The sequence below is a fragment of the Colletotrichum orchidophilum genome, assembly GCF_001831195.1.
Source record: "Colletotrichum orchidophilum strain IMI 309357 chromosome Unknown Scaffold_3.1, whole genome shotgun sequence".
Taxonomy (NCBI): domain Eukaryota; kingdom Fungi; phylum Ascomycota; class Sordariomycetes; order Glomerellales; family Glomerellaceae; genus Colletotrichum; species Colletotrichum orchidophilum.
The window spans coordinates 135,035-162,655 of record NW_019172959.1 but is presented as its reverse complement, the minus strand read 5'-3'; the positions used below and the strand labels follow the sequence as shown (position 1 = coordinate 162,655).

Below are 27,621 nucleotides of genomic sequence, written 5' to 3'. Positions count from 1 at the left end.
GCCAGGTGGACACACTTTTACTAAATTCATATCTGTCGGGCATAGATAATGGTCAAGAGGCTTTATGGCAACAATGTGGCCTCAAAAACACGGAAAATTAACACATTTCCATAAAACTGCCGACATCATCACGCGTTTTGGCGCTCTCTCTCGTGCGGTCTTGGAGGCTCACAAATAGGGAGTGAGAGGCTCTCTTGACTAATGATGCTCTTGTAAGACCCACTGATGTCGTCTTCTTGAGAGCAGCTGGGGTGAGGGAGAGCATCAGAGATGCTTTATGCAAATTTTGTAACAAAAAGCGAATGCCGCTGTGCAAACAGCACAGCTATCAGCTCTTCCACGCCTTTTTCTTCCGGGAAACTTGCCTGAATTAACAAGTTTAGAAACGTGCTGATGTCGCAAGGCATGCAAGGGCCAGAAATTTGCCAAATCATTCGCGCGTCAGCAGGTTGCAGGATGAGAATTTGAGGAGAATTCGGGTTATGATATGGATCGTGCGGCGGTACGTAACGCGTCAGCCGGTTGCAGTAGTGCATAGATCAAGTGGGCCTTCGCTTCTTAGTTGCTTCGGGTTGTGATAGGGAGGGGATGCCAACAGCAATGATGATCCACCCCCAGAAGTTCACGACAGTCCATCTCGTCAACAATGTTCGTCTACCGTCCGGGATCGATCGACCTCTCCCGATTCATCCGCCTCGTTGGCTCCCGTGCCTCACTCCCACAATGCCGCAGTCACAGCCATCAGCAAGCTCCCACGTCCCTAACGTTATCGCCGATACGAGCGAGAAATCCGTCTCATGCCCTCTGCGCATCCAAACTTGAACCCGAACGCTGGGGACCCAGCATTTAGTCGCCTTACCAATAGCCGGCAGTGGAAGAGCACTAATGATGCTGGTGTGATGAAACACTCACTCATGCGATGGTAGTGCGATCCGTGACGGAGGCTCAGATTATAAGTACCGCTGGCAGCTCGATCATGAGAGAGGGAATACTCGCTTGAACTCACATCGTTTCCAGTGTCAACAAATCATATTGATAACATTCTCGCCAAATTTGTTGCTTTATAAGGTTCTCAAACGTCTTCAATTATCCAAAAAATGATCCCTCAATTCCAACAGCCCCTGGACACCTACCTGGCACGGCATCGCCAGCTTTCGCCGACGGCGGCCGTTCGCGTGTCCCCCCTCGCTCTTGGCGCGATGAACTTTGGCGAAAAGCAAAAGGCCACCATAGGCGAATGTACCAAGGAGACCGCCTTTGCTATCATGGATCACTATTACTCCCAAGGCGGCAACTTTATCGACACCGCGAACAACTACCAGGCCGGCCAGTCCGAGGAGTGGGTGGGCGAATGGCTCGCCTCGCGCGGCAATCGCGATGACATTGTGCTGGCCACCAAGTACAGCAGTGCCTATCAGCTGCACGACAAGTCGAAACTTCAATCAAACTATGGCGGGAATAGCACAAAGTCGCTAAAGCACTCCGTCGCACGATCGTTGAAGGCCCTCCAGACGACCTACATTGACATCTTGTACCTTCACTGGTGGGACTATTCCGCCTCGATTCCCGAGGTCATGCACTCCTTGAATGATTTAGTCGTCTCTGGCCAAGTCCATTACCTGGGAATTTCAGACACCCCGGCCTGGGTGGTAGCCAAAGCAAACCAGTACGCCCGTCTGTCAGGACTCCGCCAGTTCGTCGTGTACCAAGGCAACTGGAACGCTTCGATGCGCGACTTTGAGCGGGACATCATCCCCATGTGCATCGACGAGGGAATGGGTCTCTGCCCCTGGGGCGTCCTCAATGCCGGACGCTTCCAGACGGAACAAGGTTTCAAGGAGCGCGAGGAGCACAACCCCGGGAGACAGATCAAGGTGTCGGAGCACGACAAGAAGGTTTCCAAGGCCTTGGAAAAGGTCGCCAACGCCAAGGGTGCGTCGCTCCCCGACGTTGCAGTCGCCTACGTAATGCACAAGGCCCCGTTTGTCTTCCCTATCGTGGGTGGGAGAAAGCTGGGTCACATTGAGAGCAACATCAAGGGACTTGGACTGGCTCTCACCGAGGAGGAGATTTGCGAGATTGAGTCTTCTCACGAGTTCATTCCTGGATTTCCTCACACTTTCCTAAGCGGTACTCTGCTGTTCGGGGGAACTCCCAAGGGAGCATACCATCCCGGGGACGTGTGGTTGACGAGCCTCATGGGGAAGTTTGACTGGGTCGATCCTCCTAAGGCTATTCCATTCGAGTAACCTCGATCTTCATCATGAGTAATAACAGCGATTCGGAACCATCCTCCTATGTAGCCGTGTAAAAATAGATAAACACCGAGCAAGTTGAAAGATCTCAATTATCGCGTGTCCAATTTCACATTCACCGAAGCATTTGAACTATTTGTGAGATATCCACAGACTCATTTTGCATCACGTGTGAGAATTTGGTTTCCGAAACAATCCTTATTCCTAGAGCTTGACACTTTATAATGATACGCCGGGAACCAATTCACTTCTTCGTCCCTAATCGCGACGCGAAGTACAATAACTTCGGGTCCATTTTCCTTCCAAGACTTCAAGAAGCATTCTACATGGTTGCTAAACTCGTATACATGTGATGAAAGACTATACGGCTCAACTCAAGACGAACCACGGAAACTTAACATCGTCACACATCTAACGTCCCACCTCATCCCAATTGCCCTAGTTCCGCCAAAAACAATCACGAATGCAACGAAATTGGTTTCAGAAGCTACCTCAAAGGAACCAGCAGTTGTAGAAAACGAGCCTCCCCTCCTTGCCTTGATGCGTTTGCGCAACTCCTGTACCAGTCAGAATTACAAATTAATCGGTCAAAGTTAAGACGAACAAACGGCTGACGCTGGCTTGATTCCCTAGCTCGATCCAAGCCCGGCTTAGAGTGGGTGGAGATTCGAGTCGCTCATTACATCTGCACTACCTCCCTGGATCGGGCCATGGAGTGATGATGTTATTCGCACAATATCTAACATAGAGCCGAGGACGAAATCGCGGACATGAACAACGCCTCGATTGCCAAGACGCTGTTGAAAACACGCCGGGAAAAAGACCGGAATAGAGCCGCATCCTTGCATCGATCACGGCGTGACTACTCGCTTGCACTATAGCGGATCAAAAGGAAAGTAGATCGATCGAGACAATGACCGAGAACGACAGCAACCCAGAATACGTCTGGAAGCATATCAACGGCTTGGACCCAGCGAAGATTCGAGTTGTCATATTTGACCCGGAAGAGTTGTTATGCTTCTAGAATTATGAGAAAAGTAGTAGTACTGAGTATTCTCGTGCGGGTCAAGACAAGAATAGCCCACTATTGGCTCCCTATCGAGTGGCGAGGTCACCTCGATGCTTCTCGGGGTCTTAATGCGGTCTCGAAAGCTTCATATTAGTATTACTATCTATTATGATTATGAAATGCAGCGGCGGTGCTAGGGTGCCTCCATGACTCCTCTGTCCACCGTGATATACAAGAATACCAAATGTAGGTATGCTTTGGAAGCATCATGTGCAGGCATACTTGCGCACGCGCGTCTATGTCAATGGTATAAGGCCGTTTCCATACGAGTAAAGCCGTCAATGCTACCTCCGTCATCTCAATCGCAAAAATCAAATGTCTCGACTCCATTTATCCATGTATAATGCAAGCTTTTAAAAACAAACACCTCTTCCCCGCTCTTCGCGCACGCACGCTTACATGCAGTTGGATCACTACCAGTTGCAGAACATGAAGTAGTGGTTGATGAACAGGTTGTAGACGTTGATGATGATGAGCGGTAAGGGGTGGTACCATGTGAAGCCGGTAACGAGGCGCCATGTGACGACACCGACCATGGCACCAGTAACAATTAGGGTCCAGAAAATGCAAAGAAGGCGCATGTTGCGGTACTTGTTGCTCTTGTGTGCCTTGGCGTCCCCAGATGCAGCCCATAGAAGCTCAATGTTGAACAGACGGTCCTTGATAGCGGTGAGGTAGGCGTAGCTCTGGACCGTCATTGCGTGCTGCACATTGAAGCCGTACTTGGCCTTGGCCCAGCAGCGCATGAGAATGACGCCGTAGAGAATTGAAGGGATAGCGAAAGCCAGATTCCAGAACTTGAACCAGTTCGGACGGATGGCAAGGAGGAGTGTGCCGGCGATAGGGGCGAGGAAGATGTTGAGAGAAACCGCGGCGTAGTACAAGAAGCCTGAGAATAGTCAGTTGATGGACTTGCCGTACTTGAGAGGGATGTAAACCTGAAAGGTAGCAGATCTTCTGCATCAACGTGAGGTTCGAGACCCAGAAGTGGCCGTTTGTAAGAAGAGTCGTAGAACCGCGGGCCCAGCGCATCTGCTGGGAGAAGAAGGCGCGGGGAGAATTGGGGCAGACACCGGTGGCGAGACAGAGAGGGATGTACTTGACCTTCCAGCCGCGGTCAACAGCGCCGAAACTGTGGCATATTTAGCAAAGACTCTTGCATACCACACTGAGCTCAACTTACCCTGTGTGGACGTCTTCGGAGAATCCGATCTCGGCAGTCCCGCCGACTTCGACAAGAGACTCGCGACGGTAGAGGGCGTTACTACCGACGCAGATGGATGCACCCCATCGGTTACGGTTGACCTGCACAACGCGGTAGAACAATTCCTGTGTAGCACCAGCGCCCTGCTCAACCCAAGTCTGGTCATCAGTGACACGGAAGTATTGAGGACTCTGAACTAGCGCCGTCTTATCGTCGCCCAAGTGCTCGACCATCAGTTCCTTCACGAAGTCTGGGCGCGGGCAGAAGTCGGCATCGAAGATTGCGAAGAATTCTCCGCTGGTCTGGGCAAAGGTCCATCTCAGATTGCCTGCCTTTCGGAGACGAGGTCGGTCATCGCGAACAGAGTAGTTAAAGCCGTATTTTTCAGCGAGGAGCTGGACAGGCTCTGAGTTACCGTCGTCCATGACGTGAACCTGAAGCTTGGAGGCAGGCCAATCAATGTTGACAATGTGCTTGTACGTATTTTCCAGAATCTCAATGGGTTCGGAACAGCATGGGAGGTATATATCGACAGTGGGGGCATTCTCCTCAGTGATGGGAAAGCGCTCAACCAGCTCCAAGTGAGCTTTGTAGTCCCAGTCTCGTCCGATGATTCCGACGATGTAGGAAATCAACAGGTAGATGCACATTGCCCCCGCAAAGACGCCATACCAGTAGAATGCCGGAGCGGAGAGCGCGAACAGCCACATGCCTGCGCCGAGCGAGAGGAAAGAGAAGACACCAAAGATGTAGAGAAGAAGCCGATTGGTATGGACGTAACTGAGCTTCTCGGTATCGTTCGGGCACAGTGGCAGGACCAGAGGCGGCTCTTCCTTGGGGCAGTAGGTTGCGCGAAAACGGCCGTAAAGTCGCTTAGGGAACGACTCACCCGAGGAGGGTGGCAGAGCGGTGGTGTGCGTCTCTTTTGCCTTCTCAGGGTCAGATACCACTGGTGGAATATGACCGGCTTCGACATCTGTCCCGGACGAGGACTGGTGATGGCTCTTTTCATTGTAGACGGGGACTTCTCTGGCCAAGGGCGAAGGCTCCTGGTGTTTGTTAGTTTTGTCTGAGAATGTGCAAAAGTTGAGTAACTTACAATGTCGGGTCTACTCAGGCGGTGGTTAGAGGAGCCGGCCCAGCTTGATCTTTGAGCTGATCTGCCCGTTGTGTCGTACGGATGTGACTGTCCAACAGCATTCTGCAAGATGTTAGTCTCTGCTTCGTCCGGCCGAATGGCATTACTGGCGACGGAACATCACTCAAACGTACTACGGTGAAGGTTGAGTCACTGGCAAGGGAATGAGTCGCGCTCGACTCGTTATCGGTGTCGAACGGGTTGGAACCGAACGGATTAGTTGGGGGCGTCAGACCCGAGTCGGGGGTAGCTCCCCGTGGTATGAAAGGACGCGACATTATGGCAATAGCTACGAAATCCCGTGAAGCGACTGATATTCTCCTCACTCTGATGAGTTCGTGGTTGAGGGTATCGAGAGTCGGCTTCCGTTGGTAGTGGAACGTATGCGCCGAAGGGGTGATGTTGCAAACGAAGATAGCTTCAATTGACGGTGTACGCCCATTAGGTGTTGTCGAAGCGTACGAAAGAAACTTTCAGCAGCAAAGGCGAGGGGGGAGGAATGAGGGATCGAAACAGGGTGAAGGGAAAAAACAACGAATGTTGTCAAAGCGAACGAGTCAAAATTGTAAGTAGACCAGCCTCGTGGGGTTAAACTAGCGAGCGAGAGAGGCGGCGAGAGTAGCGCGGTGATGGCAGCGGGAGACTAGGAATCAATGCCAACCTCTACGTGTAGCGAGCGGGACAGAGGTAGGAGAGGTTCTGTTAGAGGCAAGCCACAAATACGGCGGAATGACGGAGGTAGAGGAGGGGGTGTAGGTGACCTTAGGAGAGGAGGCGAGGCGAGGTAAGGTAGAGGTGAGGAAAGGCGCCAACGAGAAGCCGAATGGTATGAGGTGAGACCGTGAGGGCGCAAGGTGAAGTCGTGACGGGATGGGCTGGTGAATTGGGGGGATACCTCAGCACGGCATAGAGAGAGAGGAAGGTGCAGCCTCGGCAGACAGACACGCAAGCACACGAGAAACAAGAGGAGAAAGAGGCTTGGAGGCATGGCAGGCAGGCCCTACGAATACACCGTCTTGCTTCCTCCTGCAAGGATATGAATACGGTATCACGGCCACGGAATGAGGTACGAATACGTACGGCATGGTAGGTGGGTACCTTATTGCTAGGCTAGGTTGGACTGTAGAACACAGTTGGTTGACCATGTTCATTCGTCGAATAATGTCCGGACCATGACTGAGGATGGACTTTGCCCTGTCCCTCGATGGATATCTCACCAGTCCACTCGGCCTCCTAATGTGCGGGCAAGTGGAAAGGGTGGAAAGGGGAAAGGATCGTGGCAAGGATACGGCGGTCATTGGACAGTTTGACAGTTGCAAGGGCCCGATGGGAGAGACGTCGTGACATCACCGTCTAGGAGAATTAGAATACCCGGTGTCATTGCAGCTGGACCCAACACGTCAGATTAAGGTAAAGAATGATAGCGTAGCAGTATACTGCATAGCTTAGCTTGCTTATACTAAGTTGCCGTAGCTCACGAGCTATGGCCGAAATCTGCATGGAGAAGAGTTTGACTCTTGCCGCGGATTGCAGACGAACGGTGAAGCCTAGAGGAAGATTATGACATGGTCAAGAGTACAACGAGGGGTGTGGGGGGATGGACGGGGGTTGGACCGTGGACGGGAACAGGCAAGAAGAACAAAGCCGGGCAGAACATGACAGACAAGGACGAGAGAGGAACGAGAAGCAACTGCTGCCATGCCGGAGTGCGGTGGAGATGATTGCACATGGTTGGAATGTACATGATTGGGCGGTGCAGCTTCTGAACGAGGGAAACATTCGCCTGCCATTCCGGATAGAGAGATGTTGAACTAAGCTACCTAAAGTAAGTAAGGTAGTAAAGCAGATAACGCATCGCAGAAGAAGGACAGATACAAAAGATCAAAGCAGGGTTGTGGGAAATAAGGTAGGTGTCCCGTGCCTGGCATCCATGGCAAGCCGCAAAGTAGGCAGGCGGAGGCAGGTGGGAAAGGGAAAAAGCCACCTGCATCATCAACCGTGTGCTTATTTCCCGGTTTGCCTGGTAACCCTTTCTGTAGCCTTTGCGGCATCCTCGGATAGTCACAACTTGTTCGGAACATTGTTGCATGCAGGTGCGCAAACACCAAAATGGAGAGGAGAGGAGGTGGATGGATGGACATTGGAAAAAAGCCCATGAGGAAAGAGCCGCCAAGATGCTATCGGCAAGCCATGAGCTGACTATCGCGGTACGTACCGCGTTCTGGACAGGGGTCGATCTGCAGGCGTTGCTAGCGTCAACCACATCACGGGCGCCAAGGCCCCAGAGGGAAAGCCGACATGCGACACGGGCTGGCACAAGTGAGGAGGGTGGGAAGGAGCCACGAACTGCAGCCACCACGGCGCATCATCTTTTTGGGTTCCTTCTGGATGAGCAGCTGCTTCTGCTGTTGTGCCTGCCTACCTACCTGAGATACCTGAGGGAGCTACCCCCACTCCTTCCTCGGTCACTCTTGCTGTCACTTCTGCCTACCTTACCTTACGTCGGATACCTTAAGGTTCGGATACCTTAAGGTGAGAAGTTACACCGCGACATCGACACCGAGGAAGCTACGGGGAGACAAAGAGGCAGGGATACTGTAGGGGCTGGTAACTGTCGACCAGGTGGTCCTCGTCAAATGGAAGGTGGTCAGAGAATCAATCTGGGCCGTGATTTGGCAGCATGAACCGGGATGTGAACCAGGATGTCGATAGCAGCGCAAACACCCATCACGAGCACATCCCGAACCCATTCACGCACTATCGACTTTGCATCCCACCCACCAGTGCTGCAAACTCACCGGCCATCCTCAAGCTGCAATCTGCCGCGATGGATCGAGAAACTTCTGATTCCACACCCGCCAGCTCCTCTCCTCCGCCCACCGCGCTAAGCAAATAACCTTGGAACTCAAAAACACAAAGCGTTGGGCTAAGGCAGCCCACGGTGGGAATGGCCCGCCATTGGCATTCGCACACCAACTACCTTACCATGCTAGGCCCGAGACGGCGGCCGTTGTTATCAGATCCACCTTCGGCAGTGGCCGGATTGACTGAAGATGAAAGCTTCAGATGTCCTGCTCTTTGCCTTCCCCAGCTTCCGTGCCAAGTTCCAACTCTGCCGTTATCGACGGTCCGTGGCTGTCCTCCTCCGAGGCCTCCCCAATGACAGACGACCGACACTCTTGTCTCTCTGCTGGCCTCAAACCAACAAACCGCCGTCGCTGCAGCACATGCAAATCCATGCCAGCCATTTAATCGCCATCATACACGCAAACCGTCTCACTGGCAAACGCCGCCTTCTTCAACCCAAAGCCCCGGAGAATCAATACCACGCAATTGGGCCACGGATTCGATACAGTCTATTAGGCCCGCCCACTGACTACGGTCCCGACGCCAATAAGCTAATAAGCGTAAACCATGACAGCATCCACCTCAGAGGCTATTTCGACATCCCCATTCGCTGATGCGTGTTCTCTTACGTTTAACCTGCCTTCCCTGGCATTCGTCTTTCTGCAATGATTTTATTCTCTGCTGTTTGGGCATTGACCCGTTAGCCTCTCGCTCCCCGCCGGTACTTTCCCAAACGTCCTGCGGCGTTGTCGTTCGCCGCCCTTCCCGGCTCCGCCGAACATGGCTGACGAGTCCTTGTCTTACATGGCGCTTGGCCTGGGCAACGATGACGCTTCATCATGTCGCTTTCCGGTCAGAGAGTCTCGAATAGAGCTGTTCATTATTGGCAATGGCGATCCCTTGAAGCATGATCAAGCGCCGTCGACAGGAAATGGGCCGGCGCCAGCCGGACTCTTTTGCCCGATCTCGAAGGTCCGATTTCTGATCTGACTGGGGCATTCCTCAATAATTTTGCCCGTCGTTTTTCTCTTCCCGATTTACAGATACCCATCCCGTCATTGTGTTGGAACATGGTCACGGAAACTCCTTCATACCCCAGTCCAACGAATTCCGTCGGCTCCACCGTGCCACGCGCGCAACGCAAGTCTCGACTCACCTGGCAGAGTCAAGGAACACAATGTCGACGATTCACACCCGCCATGTCGATCCGGTCCTTCAATACCGAGACATCATAAGTCAAGGCCAACTGGACAGCTGGAGCGACCAGGCAACGAGGCCGCCCCACTGCCTCGTGTTTTTTGTTGCCCTATGATGCTTTCTCTATCGCAATCGCATCCCAGAGGCCAAGGTATCCGTTTGTACGGGCATGGGATACCAATGCCGCATCCTACTTTGTCCTGACGGACGATATTGAGGTCCTTTTGTACGGCGTAGCAGGTAATCGATCGCACATGTGGAACCAGGTATGATGATCAGTGGCAGTGACATCCGTTCGAAAGAACTCCACGGGTATGCTGGGCAGAATAAAGGGGCCAAAAGCACACCAGACCCTGATTTCTGGACATATGTTTAAAACTCGGTTCCTATCCTACAGCATATCGTCGTCAACAAACCCCAGTAAATCACATTGAAAAAGCAAAAATTCGTCCATCCCAAACTCCTCCCCGCCTCCATACTTTGCCATGGCCCACAGTCGTTGTAGCCGCCCGTTGTCTTGGCCATTTCGGCATGGCGGCACGCGCGCCAAGCCGCCAATACGAAAGAATAGCGCGCCAGATAAGCACCTTGTCTTTTTTTCCTTGGTTTCCCTCACACCATCAACGTTGAAACGACAACACAAGTTCTCCCGCCGTTTCTCGCCGCCATGTGTGGATATCAGACTACTGTCAATGTCCTGTCCAACGCATAGTCTTGTCCCGGATTGAGGCCACTCTCCGAGGCGTGGATCTCGATGACGCAGCACCTCGACGCAATTTGCATTTCCCTTACTGTAAGCCTGCAGCGAGCATTATTGATGTCCGAATGGGGCTTCTCTCTGCAAGGCCTCTCTCCAATCCCGCCGCTTTCCCATCCATGTCCGCCAAGACCGTGCACACCATCCCACTCTCCCCCCCTCCAAGGGTGACGGTTCCCAATCCTTGCTACATTGTCCCCAGCCAAAGAAACATCCCGGCAGCTGATCCTTTGCGAGATGTGTGCTGCCCACCACCAACTCATGGAAAACGAGATTGCCATACGCGTTCTCGAGAGTCAGCACCGCGTGATGCCCGTCTACAGATTCCAGTAAACAGCGGCATGGCGATCTCTCGCTGTCCCTTTTTTGCATGCTAACGTGCCCCATTGCTCACGCCGAAATGCCCGCGTCGGACAGCCGACCAAGCCAACTCAAACCCCGGTGAGCACTATGAAGCAGCCTTGTTACACCGTCTACCAACCGTCAGTGGCTGAGGCTGTTTCTCACACTGAAACGAGAATTCTCCAATGAGGCTGGGGCTTGGTGCACTCGAGGAGTCGAGTTGCAGAAGGCAAAAGCCAATAAGGTCATGTTTGGCGTTGCCATGTCGAAATGGTAGATCCTGTCCGTCTGGCGTGGGAGGCCGCCCTTTTTTCTCCGAAGGCTGAATGCTCTAATATTTGGAAACGTATGCGCGTGTGTGTGCGTGTGTGATCAACGATCTCGCATAGCCTATAGGTAAGGTAGGAAAAGATGTCACTCAAGAAAGGTACACTCGACTTCTTTAGGGGACCTCTCGAATTGAGAATTCATGCATGTGCTCCGAGAGCTTTTGGGACTTTGTGACTGACTACCCAGTCCTTTTGCTGTCACATATAGCTTGCTGCCGTTGTCAAGCTGTTCATGCGGAGTGACACAGGATCTTCAAAACATCGTGAAAACAGAGGCTGGCAAATTGTTTGCCCAGTCTGTAATAGGTCTTCAGGCTCTCTATGTCATTATCTTGTGATGAAGTACAATGTCTTTTGAGGCTCAATTACCTCGAGCTTCATGTCGTTTTGACCCGGTTACGATGGATTTGATGCTCGGGCTATCACCGAATCCACACGCTCTACAAACCAGTAAAGTGTGGTTATTCCAATCCGTTACTCCCTTAAGCGCACACGTGAAAAAAGAGGGATATGATTACATGGTCAAAGCCCACAGCGACAGCAGCAACGCCGACCCCAAGCCCAGCGTAGACAGCGCGCCTCTGCCCGCCGCGTTCTCGTCTTTGCCCCCATTGCCGCTGCTGGAATCGCTGTCGCCGTTGTCGAGCTCCATGCTAAAGTGAGCCGCGCTGAAGGTGATGTTTTCCGGCGAGTGCCAGGCCTCGGAGCCGAACTCGACCAGACCGAGCCACGATTCGCCGTCAATCTCGCCAGAGTCCAACACGAACTTGAGCAGCGGCGTAATGTCCTCGTCGAACTGAGTGACGTCGGAGCCGTCGCGCGTAACCCAGGTGAAGACCTTTTGGTCACGTTGGTTGGTGTCGAACCAGAGGGAGCTATCAGGTGGAAGCGAGTTTGCGTCAGCATGGCCATGACTTGGAATCAAATACGAAGAAGATCGCAAGCGAGGCACTGGGTGGAATGCTTACAACTCTGTAGAGCCGAGGGTGATATTGGTGAGAATGGAATCTCCCATCAGCGGGTACGGGTTTCCGACCTTACCCAGCCAAATCATAATCTCCGCCCCCGAGTCAATGGGGTTGTACGTCTTGGTCTTGTCCTTGTCGACAAAAAAGTCCCAGGCGGCATTGGCGACGACGCCGTTGAGCTCCGCCTTGCTTTCCGCCCAGGTGGTGGCGGCGAAGTCGCGGGGCGGGTCGTTGTCGGGGTTGCCTTTGCGCATGGTCCATTGCGTCGCCAGGCGCATCGTCTTGATGGCGCTCAGCTTGGTCGGCAGCTTTGTCGAGTTGAAGCGGACATGGGGGAACGAGTGGACATTGTTCTTGTCCTCTTCCCAGTTCCAGTTGGCGTCGAAGGCCGGGATGGACTGGTCAACCTGCGCATCGTGAAGAGTATCGTGTTAGTGGAGGTGGCCAGGCGATGGGGGCATGAGATTGGCCTGGCGGAAGAAATACGAGCAGAATACAGATAAATGCCACGATGGAACTCTCGTGATAGTATGCAGGGTCAGAAGAGGATTGTGGAGGCAGGGTGATATGGGCGTAGATAGGAGGGGTAATGATAGGGAAGAGAGAGCATGGAGGTGTAGAGATACGGGGGCTCTGCAGCTCGTATACGGCAGGTCGTCACGTCACATTACTTACCGATACGCATGAGGAGCCATCTCCAACCGGGTTCCAGGCATTTGACTGGACTGCAGAATTCTCGTGTTAGCTGGGGTTTGTCATGAGAGGCAAAATGATTAGATGGTGATTCAATGTGTCGTGATGGCGTTTACATGGTGTACATCCTCAACGATCCGGAAGTAGAACGAGGGAATGGGAAAGGGCAAACCACACACATATGAATTGGGTATCTGAGCTCGTAAACTTATTTGTCTTGCCGCAAATTGTCGTGTCATAGGCGGCAGACGCGTGACGGACGGCCGTCAACCCGGCTGCGAGAAGAATCGCGTTTCTCATATTGTTTGCGCCGTGTGTGTGTGCCGAGGCCGACAGAGGTCTGGTGGGTTGAATGCAAAGAGACAACTGTCGTATTAGTGCGTGCGAAGGGGTTGATTAAGGCCGTAAACACCAACTGGAGCACTTTCTCGGTCGTGAAAGGGCTCGATAAAAGACACAATAACGAAAAGAGGACAAAATGTCGGGGTGCAGCTCGGATGACGAAGATGGCAGGCGATGAAGAAGGCTGACCGCTGACGGGGTCCGCAGAGCAATGACACTCGCACTCGCTGCACACGATCCCGGGGAGGCAGGCGGGCAGGCTGGGGGTCTATGGGTGGATCAAACGGCAGGGGGGGAGAAAGAAAAAAAGAGTTGGAGGGAAAAGATGACGATGAGCAGCAAGGAAGAAAGAGAGACACTGCGGGAGAAGGAGGAGTCTAGGCCGTTTGGTGACATTCCTCGCGTTTCTGGGCCCAGCCCGCTTGCTCGTCCAACAGCTGAGAAAATATTGGCAGCGGTGCTGAAAAGGGAAAGGAACCAGATGTCGACCCTGCCCGCTTATCTCGCGTCGAATGATAGCGGCAGGAGGGAGGTGAGCCCAGGGTCGGTGATTCGGTCGTGGTCTCCCGTTCCGTGTTGGCAAGTGGTGTTGGCATTGGCATTGGCAGTGGCATTGGTATTGGCATCAGCATCGACCTTGGCTTTAGGTCGACGTTGGCAGGTGCCGAGCGTCCTCTCATTACATCACCTCACCTTGAAAGTGCTTCTCCTGCGATGAGCTTAATGACAGCTCTGCCTGTGGCTGCGTGGTCGAGCTAAAATCAAGCATATACGCCGTCTTTTCCCGATTGGGAAAAAGGCGTTGGCTGGACGTGGGGACGGCGTCGGTGGCTGCCTTGCAAAGATAAGATATGTTCGAGCGCTGAGGTAAGGTAGTTTAGGCCTTGCGTGACAGTCATTGAATTGAAGTTTTGAATGCGCAATGAGTACGTGAGTGAGTGAATGATTGGGTGAGTATGAGTTTCAGGTGAATGAGTGAGTGAGTGAGGCAGCCGATCAGTACCTAGGTATTTACTGCGCTGACATTGAATGACCTTTGGCTCGGGCTCCGGGTAACCCCAGCAGGGTGGTCTATCAAGATCTGACCTTGCCTGAACAAAATGCAAGACTCGGTCGAACATCTTCCATTGTCAGGGAAAGCTATTGAGCTCACTCAAGATGGTATGCCGGGCATGGCGCATTCGCAAAACGCCAAGAGGTGTGGGTGTCTCCGCCTAACGGGCCAGCGACGATGATATCCTAATGTCCGATGCGTTCTTGTGAGGTACCTTGAACAAGACCTCAAACAAGAATGGCATCTCTGTTTAAAGCGGCCTAAAAGTAGATTCGAGGAGACTGCTGCTCCAAGTCTGATCAAGTCATTACGAGGGCTGAAAGGGAGTAAGAAGGGTACTCGTTGCTCGCACTCAACAATGATGATGTCGCCCTCGATCTAGTCAGTCGCATCCACCTGAACCAGCCTGTACCGTACAGCTCGTTCAGAGTCTTCTGGGTCAGGAGTCACGTCTCACACCACGCACGTTCTTGAGAGACTCGCTCACAAAGTAGCAGTCGCCTGTGAGCCAAGGCGGAAGATTAAACGAGGCAAGGCTCACCTCCCTCCAAAACTTGCACTCATACTCTCAGATTCCGGGCAACATCCCCCCCCCCAGAGCCGCAAACAGTTTGGATTTAACCATAAATCGCCCGTCAAGGGCCCCCAAAATCGCCCTGCACGCCTTGCAAGGCACTGCAGAGCCTAGAACATTACCTTAGTAAGCCGCCCGGGCATTGATAACGCTTCGCCCGAGTCATATGGCAGTCCTCCTCCGACAGACGTCTACCGGGCTTCTCGGCCACCGTGTCAAGCCTCTGCAGCCATGGCTCGTAACCCGTAACATGCCCAAAACAGCATGGTGATGGGCGAGGGCATCCAGGGGTGAATACTAAGGTGAGGGATTGTATCCCTCGGAATCTCGTATTTGCCCGCCTCTGCAGTACATAACCGCTGCGTCGCCCCCCCTTTCACTCTCTACTATTGCTGTCCTTTCTTCGTCCACCAAGAAATCTGACCGGGTAAGCATGTCGGGGTTCGTAAAATCCGGATTTTTTTTGGGGCAACATCGGATCACGATACGTTTCCCACACCCACCACCGCCGCCTAGAGCTTGGCGTCGACACAGATTCGACGAATCGAAGAACCCCGGACTTCGACCCGGTAGAAAAAAAAAAAAACGGTAGCGGGAGAAGCCCTTATTTCCGCCTCGTCCGAACGATCAAAGGCCGCACCACCACACCAAGACCACCGAGATCTTCATGTCCCCAGCATCTTGCAGGTTCTTCAAGGCTTCCATGACCTCCATTCGCCTGGGAAAAGGCGATTCCACGACAAGAAAGAAGAAAATTCTGGTCAGAGTGCCGCCGTATCCGTTCGCACTCACACCCAGAGACCTTGATACGGTCTTGGGAGACGCAGGTGCAGTCGAGACTCGTGAAGGATTTCACCACCCGCGGGTAATGTGTAAGGATCGGATTAGATGCTTCCACTAGCAAATGCGCTCTTGTCCAGGAGGATGGGCATTTCCGACCAGTGGCGGACGGGCATGGAAAATATCAGAAAAATTCGTGGGGGCCGCAGGGCCAAATCGGCGAGTGACTGAACTGATCGACCGACAACGATGAGCCGCCGACCCAGGCCTGATTGAGGCTAAAAGCGCGAAGGCAAAGGACAGTCACTTTCCGGGCCCTCCAGTGCGACTCCAGATTACCTACCACGCCACGACCCAAACAACCCAAGTCGAGACAGGAAGCCCCATCGTTTCTCCCTCGCCTCCTCGAATCCGAACCTCTCTGCCCGTCCCACGATCCACCTTGCCGAGCCTGTAATCAACGAGTCGTCGTCAGCACCAACAGGGGATGACACTAGACCGGGTGGGAACCTGCGTCTCTCCGCTCTTGGTGCCAACTTGCCAATCCGCTGCACCAATATCCGGGGGGGCCAAGTCCGTACGAATACTGACGTTTGTCTCCCCAGCGTATCAAGAAGGGCTGCTACTATGTAGTAACGGTGCGTCCAACTCCCTTCCACCGCATGTTGCACCTCATACACCCGTGCCTCTTTGATGCACCGTAAGCTTCGCCTGCCCGTCTTCGAGAGACGATGCTCAATGGGCTTGCTTCTTTGGTGTATTCTTGGCATGTCTGACCGCTTGATCGCGAATCGTCCCACGCGGGACTGTCGGGTACTAGCGACCGAACACCAACGAGCAACAAGTATAGTCTTTAGGTACCGACCACAGCTCCTACCAAAGACTTGAAGAAAGTCTGTATCACTGGGCATCGCAGTGGCTAATTCCGCGCGCATCCTCTTATCGATCTGAAGGGGATCTCCTCGCAAGCAGCGCGGCCTTGCCTGGCCTGGCTCGAGGTATGGGGTAAAGGTACATGTCAATGTGCTCATCTGTCGGAGGCGCCCACCCACGCAGCTCGTGATTCTGATGAGGCGCGCACGGAAGCACGTCAAGACTGGGAATCAGGTTCATCTTGGTCGTCGTCGTCGCTCCGTTCTTTGCCTGTCATTGAACAATGGCACTCATCGCTGCGTACCCTCCCACTGCTCAATCACTGGCAGATCGCTGTCGCGTGGAAAATTTTCTTGCAATGACCACAGGTGTCTGAACTTAGAGCCTAGATTGACTCTCGCCCTTGTTGTGGATTGTCTCTGCCGTCGTCACAATGTGTGACAGGAGCGAGAGACTCAAACCAACGGCAAGCATCGTATATTAGTTGTAGCGGCCCCTTCGCGCGGCAATTGTTCGAGTGAGGTGGCTTGGCCAATGATGAGCAAGTGTCTCGTCCGTCTGTGCCTGAAGATTGCGACTCTCTTCTCCAGCCCTGCATTGTGCATGCTGCCGCAGGGTACCAAGTTGGCCATGGCAGTACTTAGTGTCCACGTCGCGCCGCGGTAATTTGCGCGAGACATTTGAGCTCAACGAACCTCTGCTAATTATTTGCCTCTCGCCGTGTCTGGCCCATGGCGGCTATTGGATGATTGCATGCGCTCCCTGTCGATGTGCAAGCCCGAAGCTGTCTTTGGCAGCTTGTCATTGGGAGCCTATGGGTTGACGAGGTAAGGCGATCAATTGGAGGAACCGTCAGGCTCTAGCAAGTCTCAGTCTCTGCGGTATCCTGCAGCCAATGTGATTTTCCGTAATGAAGGTCCCTCCATGGACCCCCGTCTTCATCTCCTGAATTCCGCCACTCCGATGGAGGAGGAGGGCGGGAGCTTGGAGGAGGGGTGGAGATGCGAATAAAGGCAGAGGAGGATTCGCAAGCGGTGTCTCGGGCAGCTGTCACCTTGCCAATCCCGTCCGGGCGTTGGTGAAGCCCATCCGCGATGACTGAGAGCCTACTGTCGTCCGTTACGGCGTTGTCTCGTGCTCACTCCAGAGGGTGGCCTGAGACTCTGAGTCGACGGCGGAAATAGTAACACATGGCTGGCGGAGGACGCAACACGGCTGAGCCTGAGATTCAGGCCCAGCATCCGACTCCTTTGCAAGGTGAGGGGATGACAGACAAGGTCAGGGTGACCCCTCGGAGAATCGTATGGGTAAAACGACAAAGCAAACGGATGATGGTGATCAGCGAGTATGTCAAACCGATCCTAGTCTACTACCTTAATTCTGAGGCGATGGAGATTCCCATGTTCGTTGAGAGATGGGGCCACCGTCGGGGGTATCTTGGTCGTCTCCCCTGCCTGGCACGTAATACGGTGGATGTGCGCCGTATCTGACGACGAGCAGGCCACGCGCAAGTCGAAATCCACTGCCTCAGTGCACTCGGCAGGGGTTTGTGGCAGATGAAGATCGCTGGTGGAGGGGCTTCCACCTCATGTTGAGCGCAAAGAGTGCCGAGTCGGAGTCGGAGACGGCCAGTAATCTCAGTATACAGATACGTACATGTATCGGGGAAAAGCCCTCGTTCGTGAGAAACGGGCCACGCGCCGGCTGAACGGAAAGCGAGAAGCTCGGATGGACTTTGGTCGCCGCATGGATGACGGGGGAGCAATTCCAGCTGACTCTGGAGTCTGGACAAACGAGTGGAGTCTGTTCATTAGCCATGCGGGTTCGCAGAATGGTGAAATTCCAGGAACAAGTCTCTTTCAGGCGCATGCATGGGTGGAGTGATGAGCGCTGGTTCTCCTGACGGCGAGAGGTGTTGCGACAAGTTGGTAATGGCCATTTAGCCAAACTGAGGGTAGTAGAACCACCGCCGCCGCCAACACAGGCGCGCCTACCGTCTCTGAGGTGGGCGGGAGGTGAAGCAACGGAACGAGCAGAAGAAAGCAACAGACATTGGCATTGCAGAGACTGACGTGACAGGGTGGGGGACCTGTGGGAGGCGCTTTAAGCTTGAAGGAGTTGCCTCCGACATGATGCAGAGATGCCAGACTTGTCTTGCCTGTCGTTGCCTATCTCGCCGTAGTTTCTTCTCTTCCCTTCCCCTGCTCGTCTGCCTCTAGGCTCTTGGTGCTTCTCGGGTAACAATGCACCGGGGTTATCTCGAAAAACAAAAACAAAAAGACATTACCTGCAAAAGCTGCAAAAGCCGCTTCCACAATCGAGAAAGCCCAGGCTAGAGTACCGCCCTGTACCGTTCGAGATGATGTCACAGACTTGGACCTGACAGGCCAACAGCAAGTGAGGCTAAGACAGATTCAGGTCCCTTGCTGGCATGCCCGCCATGCCTGCCATGCGGCGCCGGGCTAGTGCAGCAGTTGGGACCCGGTAGTCAGTCTCTGCTCCTGTCGTTCCGTGCTTTCTGGCAGGGGCAACTTCCTCTGAGTAGGTACATGTATTTGCACGGACATGGACACTCGAACCAAGACACAACACTGGAGGAAGGTTGGCAGGCACGAAGTCGGAAGGATACGGATACATGTACTCTTTCCTGAATCCAGAGCAGAGAAAGGGAGCAAGAGCTGGACAAGACGAAAGGCAAGGGGAGGAAGGTGTCGAGAGTACGTCACTACGTGACCAACTGCCAAGCAACTACGGGGTCCTCCTGATGTATCTGTAACGGCCACTCAATTTCACCGTGTTACCTTTGATCTACGCTTACCTTAGTCGCCTTGTTGTACGTACTCCGTCCTCTTTCCGCACCCATTAGCCTCCAATCTCCAATTCCCAGGTCCCTCGGCTCCCCCAATGGCCCCGATATTCCAGCCACCGAGGTACTTCATCTCACCACACGAAATTAGTGCCACTCCGATGTACCTCACGCAGGGTGGAAGGGAGGCATCAGAAAACGGACTCAGGGGCCCTCCGTTTTTGCTTTCATTTCCGACCTCCCGTTCACTTCCCAAGTTCCTCCTCCGCGGCACCGTAATGGAAGGCTTGTCATTAGTCATGGTCGAGCATCACCGCCCGCCAGATCACATCCAGGTGACACCGCAAAACCACTCTTCCAGCAAGCCTGCAGCAATCAAGACCGTCAAACAATGCAGAGATGCTACGGGAGGGTGCTTGGAGTTGTTCCATCGAGGAGATTTTCCTTGCCCCATCACCACTATCTATGCTCCAAGACGCCAGAGTCCAAAGGCCAGAGACTGAGTGGCGATTGGGCTTGGACAGGGGTCTACTCTACCTTAGCATCGAGAACTCAGGGACCGGGCCATGACCTTCCCGTCGCTTGTCCTACTCCTGCTCTCAGGCCAGCCACCCTCGACTTTCCAAAACGGAGGACGCGCATCCCTTCCACGCCATCCCATTGTCTGTGATGCTGCAACTCTCCTGGGCATCCCGCCACGCTTGCAGCAGCAGCAAGTGTCCAGGGCATCCTGCCTGCGTCCGAGTACAGAGTTGGTACAGAGTGCGCCCCCCATGCATACGACGCTTTCTTGCAGAAAAGCAAAGATGACAATAGGAGCAACGGACGACATGCCGATGTATGCACGGCTGGGTCCTCGTGTCCCTTGTTTGCGAATTGATCCAGACTCTCATCCGTACACAGTACGTTGCAGGAGAGGAGCCGCTGCACGACGAAGGAGTCCCGGGATTCGATTACGGCTGCCGTACCGAATGCCAAGCCTTGAGCGGTGGAAATGTTGCCGTACGATAAGGCCAAGGAATCTCCAAGGCGAAAACCCAGCGCGCCAGCGAACAGCAAGTCACTCCCCATGTCATGCGGCGGCATCTGGTTATTGGCTTCTTTTATTTTCTGCTGCCACTGCCGCCGATAATCGTCCAATATCTCCCGCCAGCTGTCCGAACCTCAAAAACGGACGCATGACAAGGTAGCCAGAGTGCGAGACCACGTCAGGCTCAGTAAGAGAGGCAAGGTACATTGTAGCGGAGTTTTTCATGATACGTACCGTTGAATACCTCTCCGACGGGCCCAAGTAAGTAGGTAGGTACCTTGCTCCTCACGTCCTTCCACTACGCTATTCTAGGAAAGCCAAGTACCTGGTCCCGGTCCCGGTCCCTTTCTCGCTCCTCTCCTACTACGTACTATAGCAGGTGCCTTCTTGTTGGTACCTCCTGGTCCTTGCTCTTGCTGCTTGCTGGGACGAATACTGGTGGGGGGAGCAGCAGCAGCAGGAAAACAGAGCAGAGTCGCTACTACGAATTCGCAGTAGCAGCAACGGCAACCGGGATGGATGGGAATTGCTGGTCCCCTCTGACCTTTTCGACAAGGATGCGATGTCCTTGCCATGCCTATCTTCTTCTCTCTCCATGCCATGCTCCCATCCAATCCACTTTGAGGTCCCGCATTGCCCATCTCCAAGTCTCCATCCCATCCCATCCAACCCACGTCCCATCCAACCCACGTCCCATCCCATCACCCATCACCCATCACCCGTCGTCCATCACCCATCCCCTATCCCACTCGTCCGATTCTGTGGTCCACAGTCCACAGGCCATAGGCCACAGTCCACAGCTCTCGGACGGCACCGTCGATGGGGAAGGAGGGGAGCAACAAGAAAAAAGAGCCAAGACCCCGGAGGATATATCAAGAAAGAGCCCCTGTGCCCTGCCGGCTGCGTTTTCCACTTGAAATCGTCCGTCCCGCCATTACTGTTGCTGTATTCGTGCGCCTTGCCCTCACTTCCGTTGGAGATTGATGAAGTCCGGGTTTGAATAAACCTGCCGCTCGCTCCACGTCCTCCCAGCTTCCTCACCTTCACTGCCCTTGCGCACTTCACATCAAACCACACCAGCTCCTAAGCCGCGGATCTTCTCCCTCCAAAGCTCTCTTCACCACCCTTTTTCCCGGTTCACCTGTCTGGGTCACATCACCGAACCTCATCGACCACCTCCTTCGAACGGGCGCCACTCCCTTGTGAAGCTGGTTTGAGCGTTAGTGCACCTGTCCAATCCCACTTTCGCTCCTACGTACGCCGTCCGTCCTACGTCTACGCCGTCACCCGCACCCACCTTTCCGATCCCACCAATCTGTACTTCTGACCTCCCAAAGTACGACCCGACTCGATTTGTCTCGCTGTTCATTCACCAGACAAACCGCAGGAAAAAGGAAGCAGAAACCGACTTGCCAAGCCACGCAAGGGAATTCAGCTTTGGGCTTTTGAGAAACCCATTCTCAGTTATCAGTCACTTCTCAGACCCATCAATTTACAACTCTCTCGGCCACAGTCCGATTGCCGGTGCCATCAATTCACCACAGCAGCGCCCAACTCGTGCGCATTCAAAAGCAGCGCGCCCGTGTCTTCCACTACTCTAAACGATCATCAACAACGACAACTTTTCACTTCCCGCTCTCTTTCTTCAGGCAGGAGTCGACTTCATCTACTCAAGAATCCTACAGGCTCTTTGAATTTTCCGACCTGGAGCTCGTCGATATCCCACCAGCTTGCCTACTCTACAAATACCCCACGCCTGCGTCACACTGCACAAATAGGGATACCAGCCTGTTTGTCATTCGTCGGTCCTCGTTAGCTCTGTTCGTCAACAGAGCATTCCATCGATGGCTGTAAGCTTCGCTCGTTCAAGCTACATCACAGCAGACTCGTCTTCAACGGTCGGCAGTATGGTTTCCCAATCACCGGCCCTCAGCACAGGGCACTCGGATGCTGGTTCTGGCAGCGGAACGCCGAACTCCTCTCCTCCCGCTTCAAGACCTCGCAGTCCCGAGCTCAAGCATCACGAATCGCTGGATGCCTCGGATCTCGAGCCTCTCGAGCCATTGAACGTCAAGAACGTCTGCTTCGTTGGGGCTGGCTTTGTTGGTAAGTGAAACCTTGGCAATGGCTGTCTGCAACGCTTTTTCCCTAGCCTCCGTAGTCATGACTCTTGTCAAGCCTCCATCCTTGTCCACTCTACGTTTTCCAAGGCTTGAATTGCTTCATGAGCTGCAGAGTCGAAGTAGCTGGCAGGCATCGCGAACCTTGTATTGTCGGATGCTACCTGACGCAAGCGTCATCGTCAACCACGGACTCATAAAGATCTCGTATTTGATAGCATCAAAGACGGAACTAATGAATTGTTGCAGGTGGCCCAACTGCGGCTCTGATCGCACTTCACAACCCCGACCTCACTGTCAATGTCGTGGACCTCAACGCCGATCGCATCGCCGCGTGGAATTCTCCCCATCTACCAATCCACGAGGCTGGCCTTCCCAAGATTGTACGCATCTCTCGCGATGGGACCAACGAGGCGACAGCCTTCCTTCCTTCGGTGGGCAACTCTGTAAAGATTGCCCCTCGCAAGCCCAATCTCATCTTCACCACCGACGTCCAGCGATGCATCGGCGAAGCAGACATTGTGCTTATCTGCGTCAACACGCCCACCAAGACCTACGGCCTCGGCGCTGGCTACACTGCAGACCTGAGCGCTCTGGAAGGAGCTTCTGAGACTGTCGCCAAGTACGCAAAGGACGGCGCTGTCATCGTGGAGAAGAGCACAGTCCCCACGGGAACAGCCCGCATGATCCGTGAGATTGTAAGTTTAGGCCCCGAAGAAACGAAGAGCGCGTCGTGATTCGGCTTCACCATAGGTATGAAACGAGGTTAATAGTTGAACAGATGGCCCAGTATCAGCCCGACGCCGAATTTGAGATTGTCTCCAACCCCGAGTTTCTTGCCGAGGGAACCGCCGTGCGCGATCTTATGCACCCCGACCGTATCCTGATTGGCAGCTCCACGACGCCTGCTGGTGTCCGCGCTGCCAACGCTCTCAAGGGCGTGTACGCTGCCTGGGTTCCGGAGGAGAAGATTTTGACCGTCAACACCTGGTCCAGCGAGCTCACCAAGCTCGTCGCCAACGCCATGCTAGCCCAGCGTATCAGCAGCATTAACAGCATCAGTGCTCTCTGCGAAGAGCTCGGTGCCGATGTTCAGGAAATTAGCCAGGGTATTGGTGCAGACACTCGCCTGGGCAAGAAGTTCCTCCACGCCGGTGTTGGATTTGGTGGTTCTTGCTTCGAGAAGGATATCCTCAACCTGGCCTACATGGCTCGTACGCTCCACCTGGACACTGTCGCCGACTACTGGATGGGCGTCCTCGATATCAACAAGTACCAGCGTGAACGTTTCGCCCAAAAGGTTCACCGCGCCCTCAATGGCAACTTGCGCCGCAAGAAGGTGGCCATCCTGGGTTTCGCCTTCAAGGAAAACACCAACGACACCCGCAACAGCATTGCGGTCCACATCATCAACGAATTGGCTCACGAGATGCCCAACGAGATTGCCATCTTCGACCCTGGCTGCGACCCCGTCGAGGTGATGGACGAGGTTCGCCAGTCTATCCCAGACGAGCGTGTGGTCGAGCGTGTCAAGGTCCACACCAATTGGCGGGACACAGTTCACGGTTCGAGCGCCATCTGCATTCTTACTCCCTGGTACCATTTCCGTTACCCGAAGCAGGCTCAGACCACAGCCCGCCGCTCATCCGTCTGGAGCAGCCCCGAGGCTTCTCGCGAGGAGGCCAAGGCGTTCATCAAGGAGTCTCTGTCCGAGATGGATATTGTTGAACTCGAAAAGTTTGTCTCCCGTACCAGTACCAACACGCCGACAGATCCGTTGAAGCGCATGAAGGCAGAGGCCGAGTGTCAAGAAGGCTGCAAGGGTTGCAACTTTGATGCTGCCAACGAAGACCTGGGCGACCCCGTTGACTGGGAGTGGGCTGCTTCGGTTATGAAGCGCCCTCGTCTCGTGCTCGACGGACGTAATGTCGTCTCCGTCCCTGAACTCGAGAAACTCGGATTCCAGGTGCAGGGCATCGGCAAAGGTCTGGTCATCTAGGATGATTTGGTCTTAATTATAATGACGAGTCAAAGAAAGCGGTAGATGCGTGAGACTATATGAGGCTCTGCAATTCCTTCAGACATTCGACAATGGCGAAGGGGTACATTGGACGATGAAGACCTCAAACTGCACAGTATGGCGTTTCAGCGGGCAAAGGCAATGGGCGGCGTCCCATTTTCATGTCTTGGGGACCATCGTTTCTGGATCCTCGGGGCTTCTTTCATTTTCACTTTCACTTCCACTTCGTTGGAGGACATCTTTGGGTCTAGCCAACTTTGTAATATTGGCCTTTTAACTGCCCTCGAGGTAGAGGGGAAAAGCTTTAGCTGATGCTGGGATCAATATACCCACGAGTACACACTTTCAAGGTGACTGGAGTATTGTTGTGCTATGCCTTGTGATCTGACTTGTCGCCGACGCTTGATAACGTGATGGATGCGTACGGCCACTGGACTTGAGCCTCATGTCTAGTCCTACCTTAGGTGCAGAATTGAGTGACATGCATGCAACGCGACCGTTGCCCGGTTCCGACTCGGCACCATCCATGCCGAGACACCTGCGTTACCAGGTATGAATTTAGCCTGCCGCGGGGTGATTGCGCGTCCACCCTCCAGGCCAAATCGATCCCTTACTCGCCACGTCGCTCCACCGTTTTGAGACTAATCAAACGGCAAAGGAGTAGAATGCCAGACTGGTGGCGCTGCATGACGATTGGGGCTCTTGGGGATTTGGGGGGGGGGGGGTGAAATCCATCAGGCGCTTCCCGGGGACCCTGTCTAATTTACTTGAAGGTGCCTTTTGGTGGGGGCGGTGCTGGGAGCCCTGGCATTTTGTTTCATTTGGTTCTTTGTTCTCCGTTACAACTTTATTCGAATGATCTAAACCCCCCACCGCATTCCATTGTATCAACGTTTTCAATTACGGAGCGAGACAAGATATTGAGTAGGCGTACGGTTGGATAGTGAGGACTTTGCCTACATTGACAAGCTTGTAGACAAGAGCATTCTTTTTGTTCTTTTTTTCTTTTGGCGTTTCTCCACAGCTGTGCTTCGGTCATTGACTCGCATACGCGGATTTCCTTGCGTTGCGACGTGGTCTGCTGAGTTTCAATTTCCCTGGACGTTTCTGCTATCCGTGAAATACTCTGCACCGAACGGCAAATGGACCCAAGCGGAACAGGGCAGGGGAAATCCAAACATCAGATGACAGTATCTCGTCCTTGAATCTTTCTGTACATGACGATCTTGCGACATTCCCATCGGCAGCTCGTCCGCGCGACGTTTGTGATAAATTGGCAGCCAGCAATTGCCGTCCGCCGTTTCCCAGCCCTTTGGTGGGGTTCCCTTTTCTCGCTGGGACGTGTTCCCATTGGCGGTTTTTTTGCTGGAAAAACTTTTTGACGTTGCTGTCAATGTTTCATCCGCTTATTGCGCAACTACTTTCCATCAAACATTGGCTCCATCCGGTGTGGAAGATCTCATTACCACGGTTGTTTTGCTCTTTGCGGGGGGTCCTGGGATCATGTTTGTTCTGGCATCATGTCGCGCCATGCGGATGTCCCAGAGCCCAGAGGAATAGCAGGATGGCAGGATGCGGCTCACCCGGTGCCAGGTAGAGTGTAGGCGGTGCAGTCGGGGCCGTTGGCGCCATCGACGGAACGAGAAAGCTTAGCCCTTTGCTCTGCAGACTGCCCCTGAGTTTGGTCTATGCTGGTGTAACGATAACCCACAATGAGCGGTGCAATGGGGTGGGAGAAACTCGGCGGATGTGGATTGCTTGGGCTTCTGGTTCCTCCTATGGCGGGAGGGGGACGCGTGGGCGGAGGATTAGGAAAGTCGGGACTCTTGAGTCCGAGTCATCCACAGTTACGGAGTAGAGAAGGGGGCTGGACCTTTTGTGAATAAGGTACAGTAGAATATGATGCTGGGTTGGCATGGATTTTACTACGTAGTCTCTGCTACTTACCCGATGGTTGCCACCAATTTCCGCCCGCCGACAAACCAACGATCTCGCATCGTACACGCGCACGAGCGCGGGTGGCAGCGGAACCTGCGGCGGGTGAGGGGAAGGAGAAATTGTTTTTTTTTCCCTTTTTTTTTTGGCTGGCGTAAGGTGGTGGCGCAGGAGGCGGCGGGCCGGATCGGACGGCGCGGCGGGGCTTCATAGAGGGGGTGGTCCCTGGGCACTCATCTGCCCCCCGGACGCGTGTCTTTCCGGGTGTCCGGCACGGCTGGATCTGAGTCGAAGGTTTGGGGGGGGATTGTCAACTTCAGATGTCTGATGCGGATTCGTAGATGAGATCTTATCCCCCCCCCTTTTGAACGGCACGCGTTTACAGCAGGAACCAAGATTGATGGGTGAAGGGTAATTTCTCTCTGACGGTGCGGCGGTACCTGCAGGCGTTTGATCAATTTCCCCCCTGCCTTGCGCATGGGCAGGACGAGACTGCATGGCGGGTTTGGAAATGTAGATCATTGTGCCTTGAATGCTGAAGACTTGCAGGTCGCCAAACGGGCTCATGTGCTGTCGATTGAGACATGATCGTGGGTACGGGAACCATACATCTCTTGGACATAGCTGGTGTCTTGGGCATAGCTGGTGATGTTTTTTTCAGCCGACGTTTACGGTCTACGTAATGTACTCCTGCTTAATCGGAGAGCATTGGCTATGCTTCAAACTCCTGTTCTCGGCTTGCTGAAGAGGATTGGGGGGTTGGTTGAGGTATAGAGGTATAGACTCAACAAACCTCGAGCCTCCTCCTCTGGCGTATCAGCTGAGTATCCTTCTGGTCAGGCACCTCAGACATGAATTTCTCCGTCGAAATGCCCCTCGAGAGTTTTTCGATCCCGGAGGATACACGATGCCGTGAAGTTGTCCGTTATTCCCTCCCTGTTGATGGCGGTTGATGCATTCGACGTCCACGTCGTTGAATCGGTTGCCCGCGTGACGGCCATCAGATCCTGGAAGTCTGCATCTGCGCCCGCATCCGTATCGGACGTCAGTCTCAGGTTTGGGCAGCAGCTCGGTGAAATGGAATAGACTTTGCTTGGACAAAGACGAAGCCGGTCAGTTGGGGTGGCAGGCAGGGAAAATTGGGTAGATAGGCTGCCCCGACATCTTGCTGATTATGAAACAGCGCTTCAGGGCGGATTGGGACGCGTCTTGCTAGAGAGTCTACTCGATCCAGCTGTGATAGGGACTTGAAGGGAGATCAACGGGTGAGAGATATTTTGGTAGGCAT

General features: G+C 53.7%; 9 protein-coding genes across 9 annotated transcripts; 5 read left to right on the top strand and 4 right to left on the bottom strand.

Moving 5' to 3' along the window:
• Positions 1-1,097: 1,097 nt before the first annotated feature.
• Positions 1,098-2,249, top strand: CORC01_00436 (uncharacterized protein; the record flags this gene model as incomplete). The annotated part of the gene is made up of 1 exon (XM_022612093.1): positions 1,098-2,249. The coding sequence occupies one exon, from the start codon at positions 1,098-1,100 to the stop codon at positions 2,247-2,249; it is 1,152 nt and encodes a 383-aa protein (XP_022481232.1).
• Positions 2,250-3,737: 1,488 nt separating this feature from the next.
• CORC01_00435 (glycosyltransferase family 2) lies at positions 3,738-5,944 on the bottom strand (the record flags this gene model as incomplete). Its single annotated transcript, XM_022612092.1, has 5 exons — positions 3,738-4,213; positions 4,263-4,456; positions 4,508-5,577; positions 5,628-5,729; positions 5,801-5,944. 5 exons carry the CDS (start codon positions 5,942-5,944, stop codon positions 3,738-3,740), a joined length of 1,986 nt encoding a protein of 661 aa, XP_022481231.1.
• A 3,746-nt stretch (positions 5,945-9,690) lies between these two features.
• CORC01_00434 (uncharacterized protein) lies at positions 9,691-9,825 on the top strand (the record flags this gene model as incomplete). The annotated part of the gene is made up of 1 exon (XM_022612091.1): positions 9,691-9,825. The coding sequence occupies one exon, from the start codon at positions 9,691-9,693 to the stop codon at positions 9,823-9,825; it is 135 nt and encodes a 44-aa protein (XP_022481230.1).
• Positions 9,826-10,388: 563 nt separating this feature from the next.
• On the bottom strand, positions 10,389-10,493 carry CORC01_00433 (uncharacterized protein; the record flags this gene model as incomplete). The annotated part of the gene is made up of 1 exon (XM_022612090.1): positions 10,389-10,493. The coding sequence occupies one exon, from the start codon at positions 10,491-10,493 to the stop codon at positions 10,389-10,391; it is 105 nt and encodes a 34-aa protein (XP_022481229.1).
• Positions 10,494-11,652: 1,159 nt separating this feature from the next.
• CORC01_00432 (uncharacterized protein) lies at positions 11,653-13,099 on the bottom strand (the record flags this gene model as incomplete). Its single annotated transcript, XM_022612089.1, has 4 exons — positions 11,653-12,013; positions 12,107-12,513; positions 12,782-12,831; positions 12,979-13,099. The coding sequence occupies 4 exons, from the start codon at positions 13,097-13,099 to the stop codon at positions 11,653-11,655; spliced, it is 939 nt and encodes a 312-aa protein (XP_022481228.1).
• A 2,337-nt stretch (positions 13,100-15,436) lies between these two features.
• Positions 15,437-15,670, top strand: CORC01_00431 (uncharacterized protein; the record flags this gene model as incomplete). Its single annotated transcript, XM_022612088.1, has 1 exon — positions 15,437-15,670. The coding sequence occupies one exon, from the start codon at positions 15,437-15,439 to the stop codon at positions 15,668-15,670; it is 234 nt and encodes a 77-aa protein (XP_022481227.1).
• Positions 15,671-17,783: 2,113 nt separating this feature from the next.
• On the bottom strand, positions 17,784-17,945 carry CORC01_00430 (uncharacterized protein; the record flags this gene model as incomplete). Its single annotated transcript, XM_022612087.1, has 1 exon — positions 17,784-17,945. A coding segment is annotated over one exon (162 nt), but the record flags the coding sequence as incomplete, so codon positions are not given.
• Positions 17,946-20,820: 2,875 nt separating this feature from the next.
• On the top strand, positions 20,821-21,258 carry CORC01_00429 (uncharacterized protein; the record flags this gene model as incomplete). The annotated part of the gene is made up of 1 exon (XM_022612086.1): positions 20,821-21,258. The coding sequence occupies one exon, from the start codon at positions 20,821-20,823 to the stop codon at positions 21,256-21,258; it is 438 nt and encodes a 145-aa protein (XP_022481225.1).
• An 844-nt stretch (positions 21,259-22,102) lies between these two features.
• Positions 22,103-24,377, top strand: CORC01_00428 (nucleotide sugar dehydrogenase; the record flags this gene model as incomplete). The annotated part of the gene is made up of 3 exons (XM_022612085.1): positions 22,103-22,364; positions 22,628-23,076; positions 23,160-24,377. The coding sequence occupies 3 exons, from the start codon at positions 22,103-22,105 to the stop codon at positions 24,375-24,377; spliced, it is 1,929 nt and encodes a 642-aa protein (XP_022481224.1).
• Positions 24,378-27,621: the final 3,244 nt, after the last annotated feature.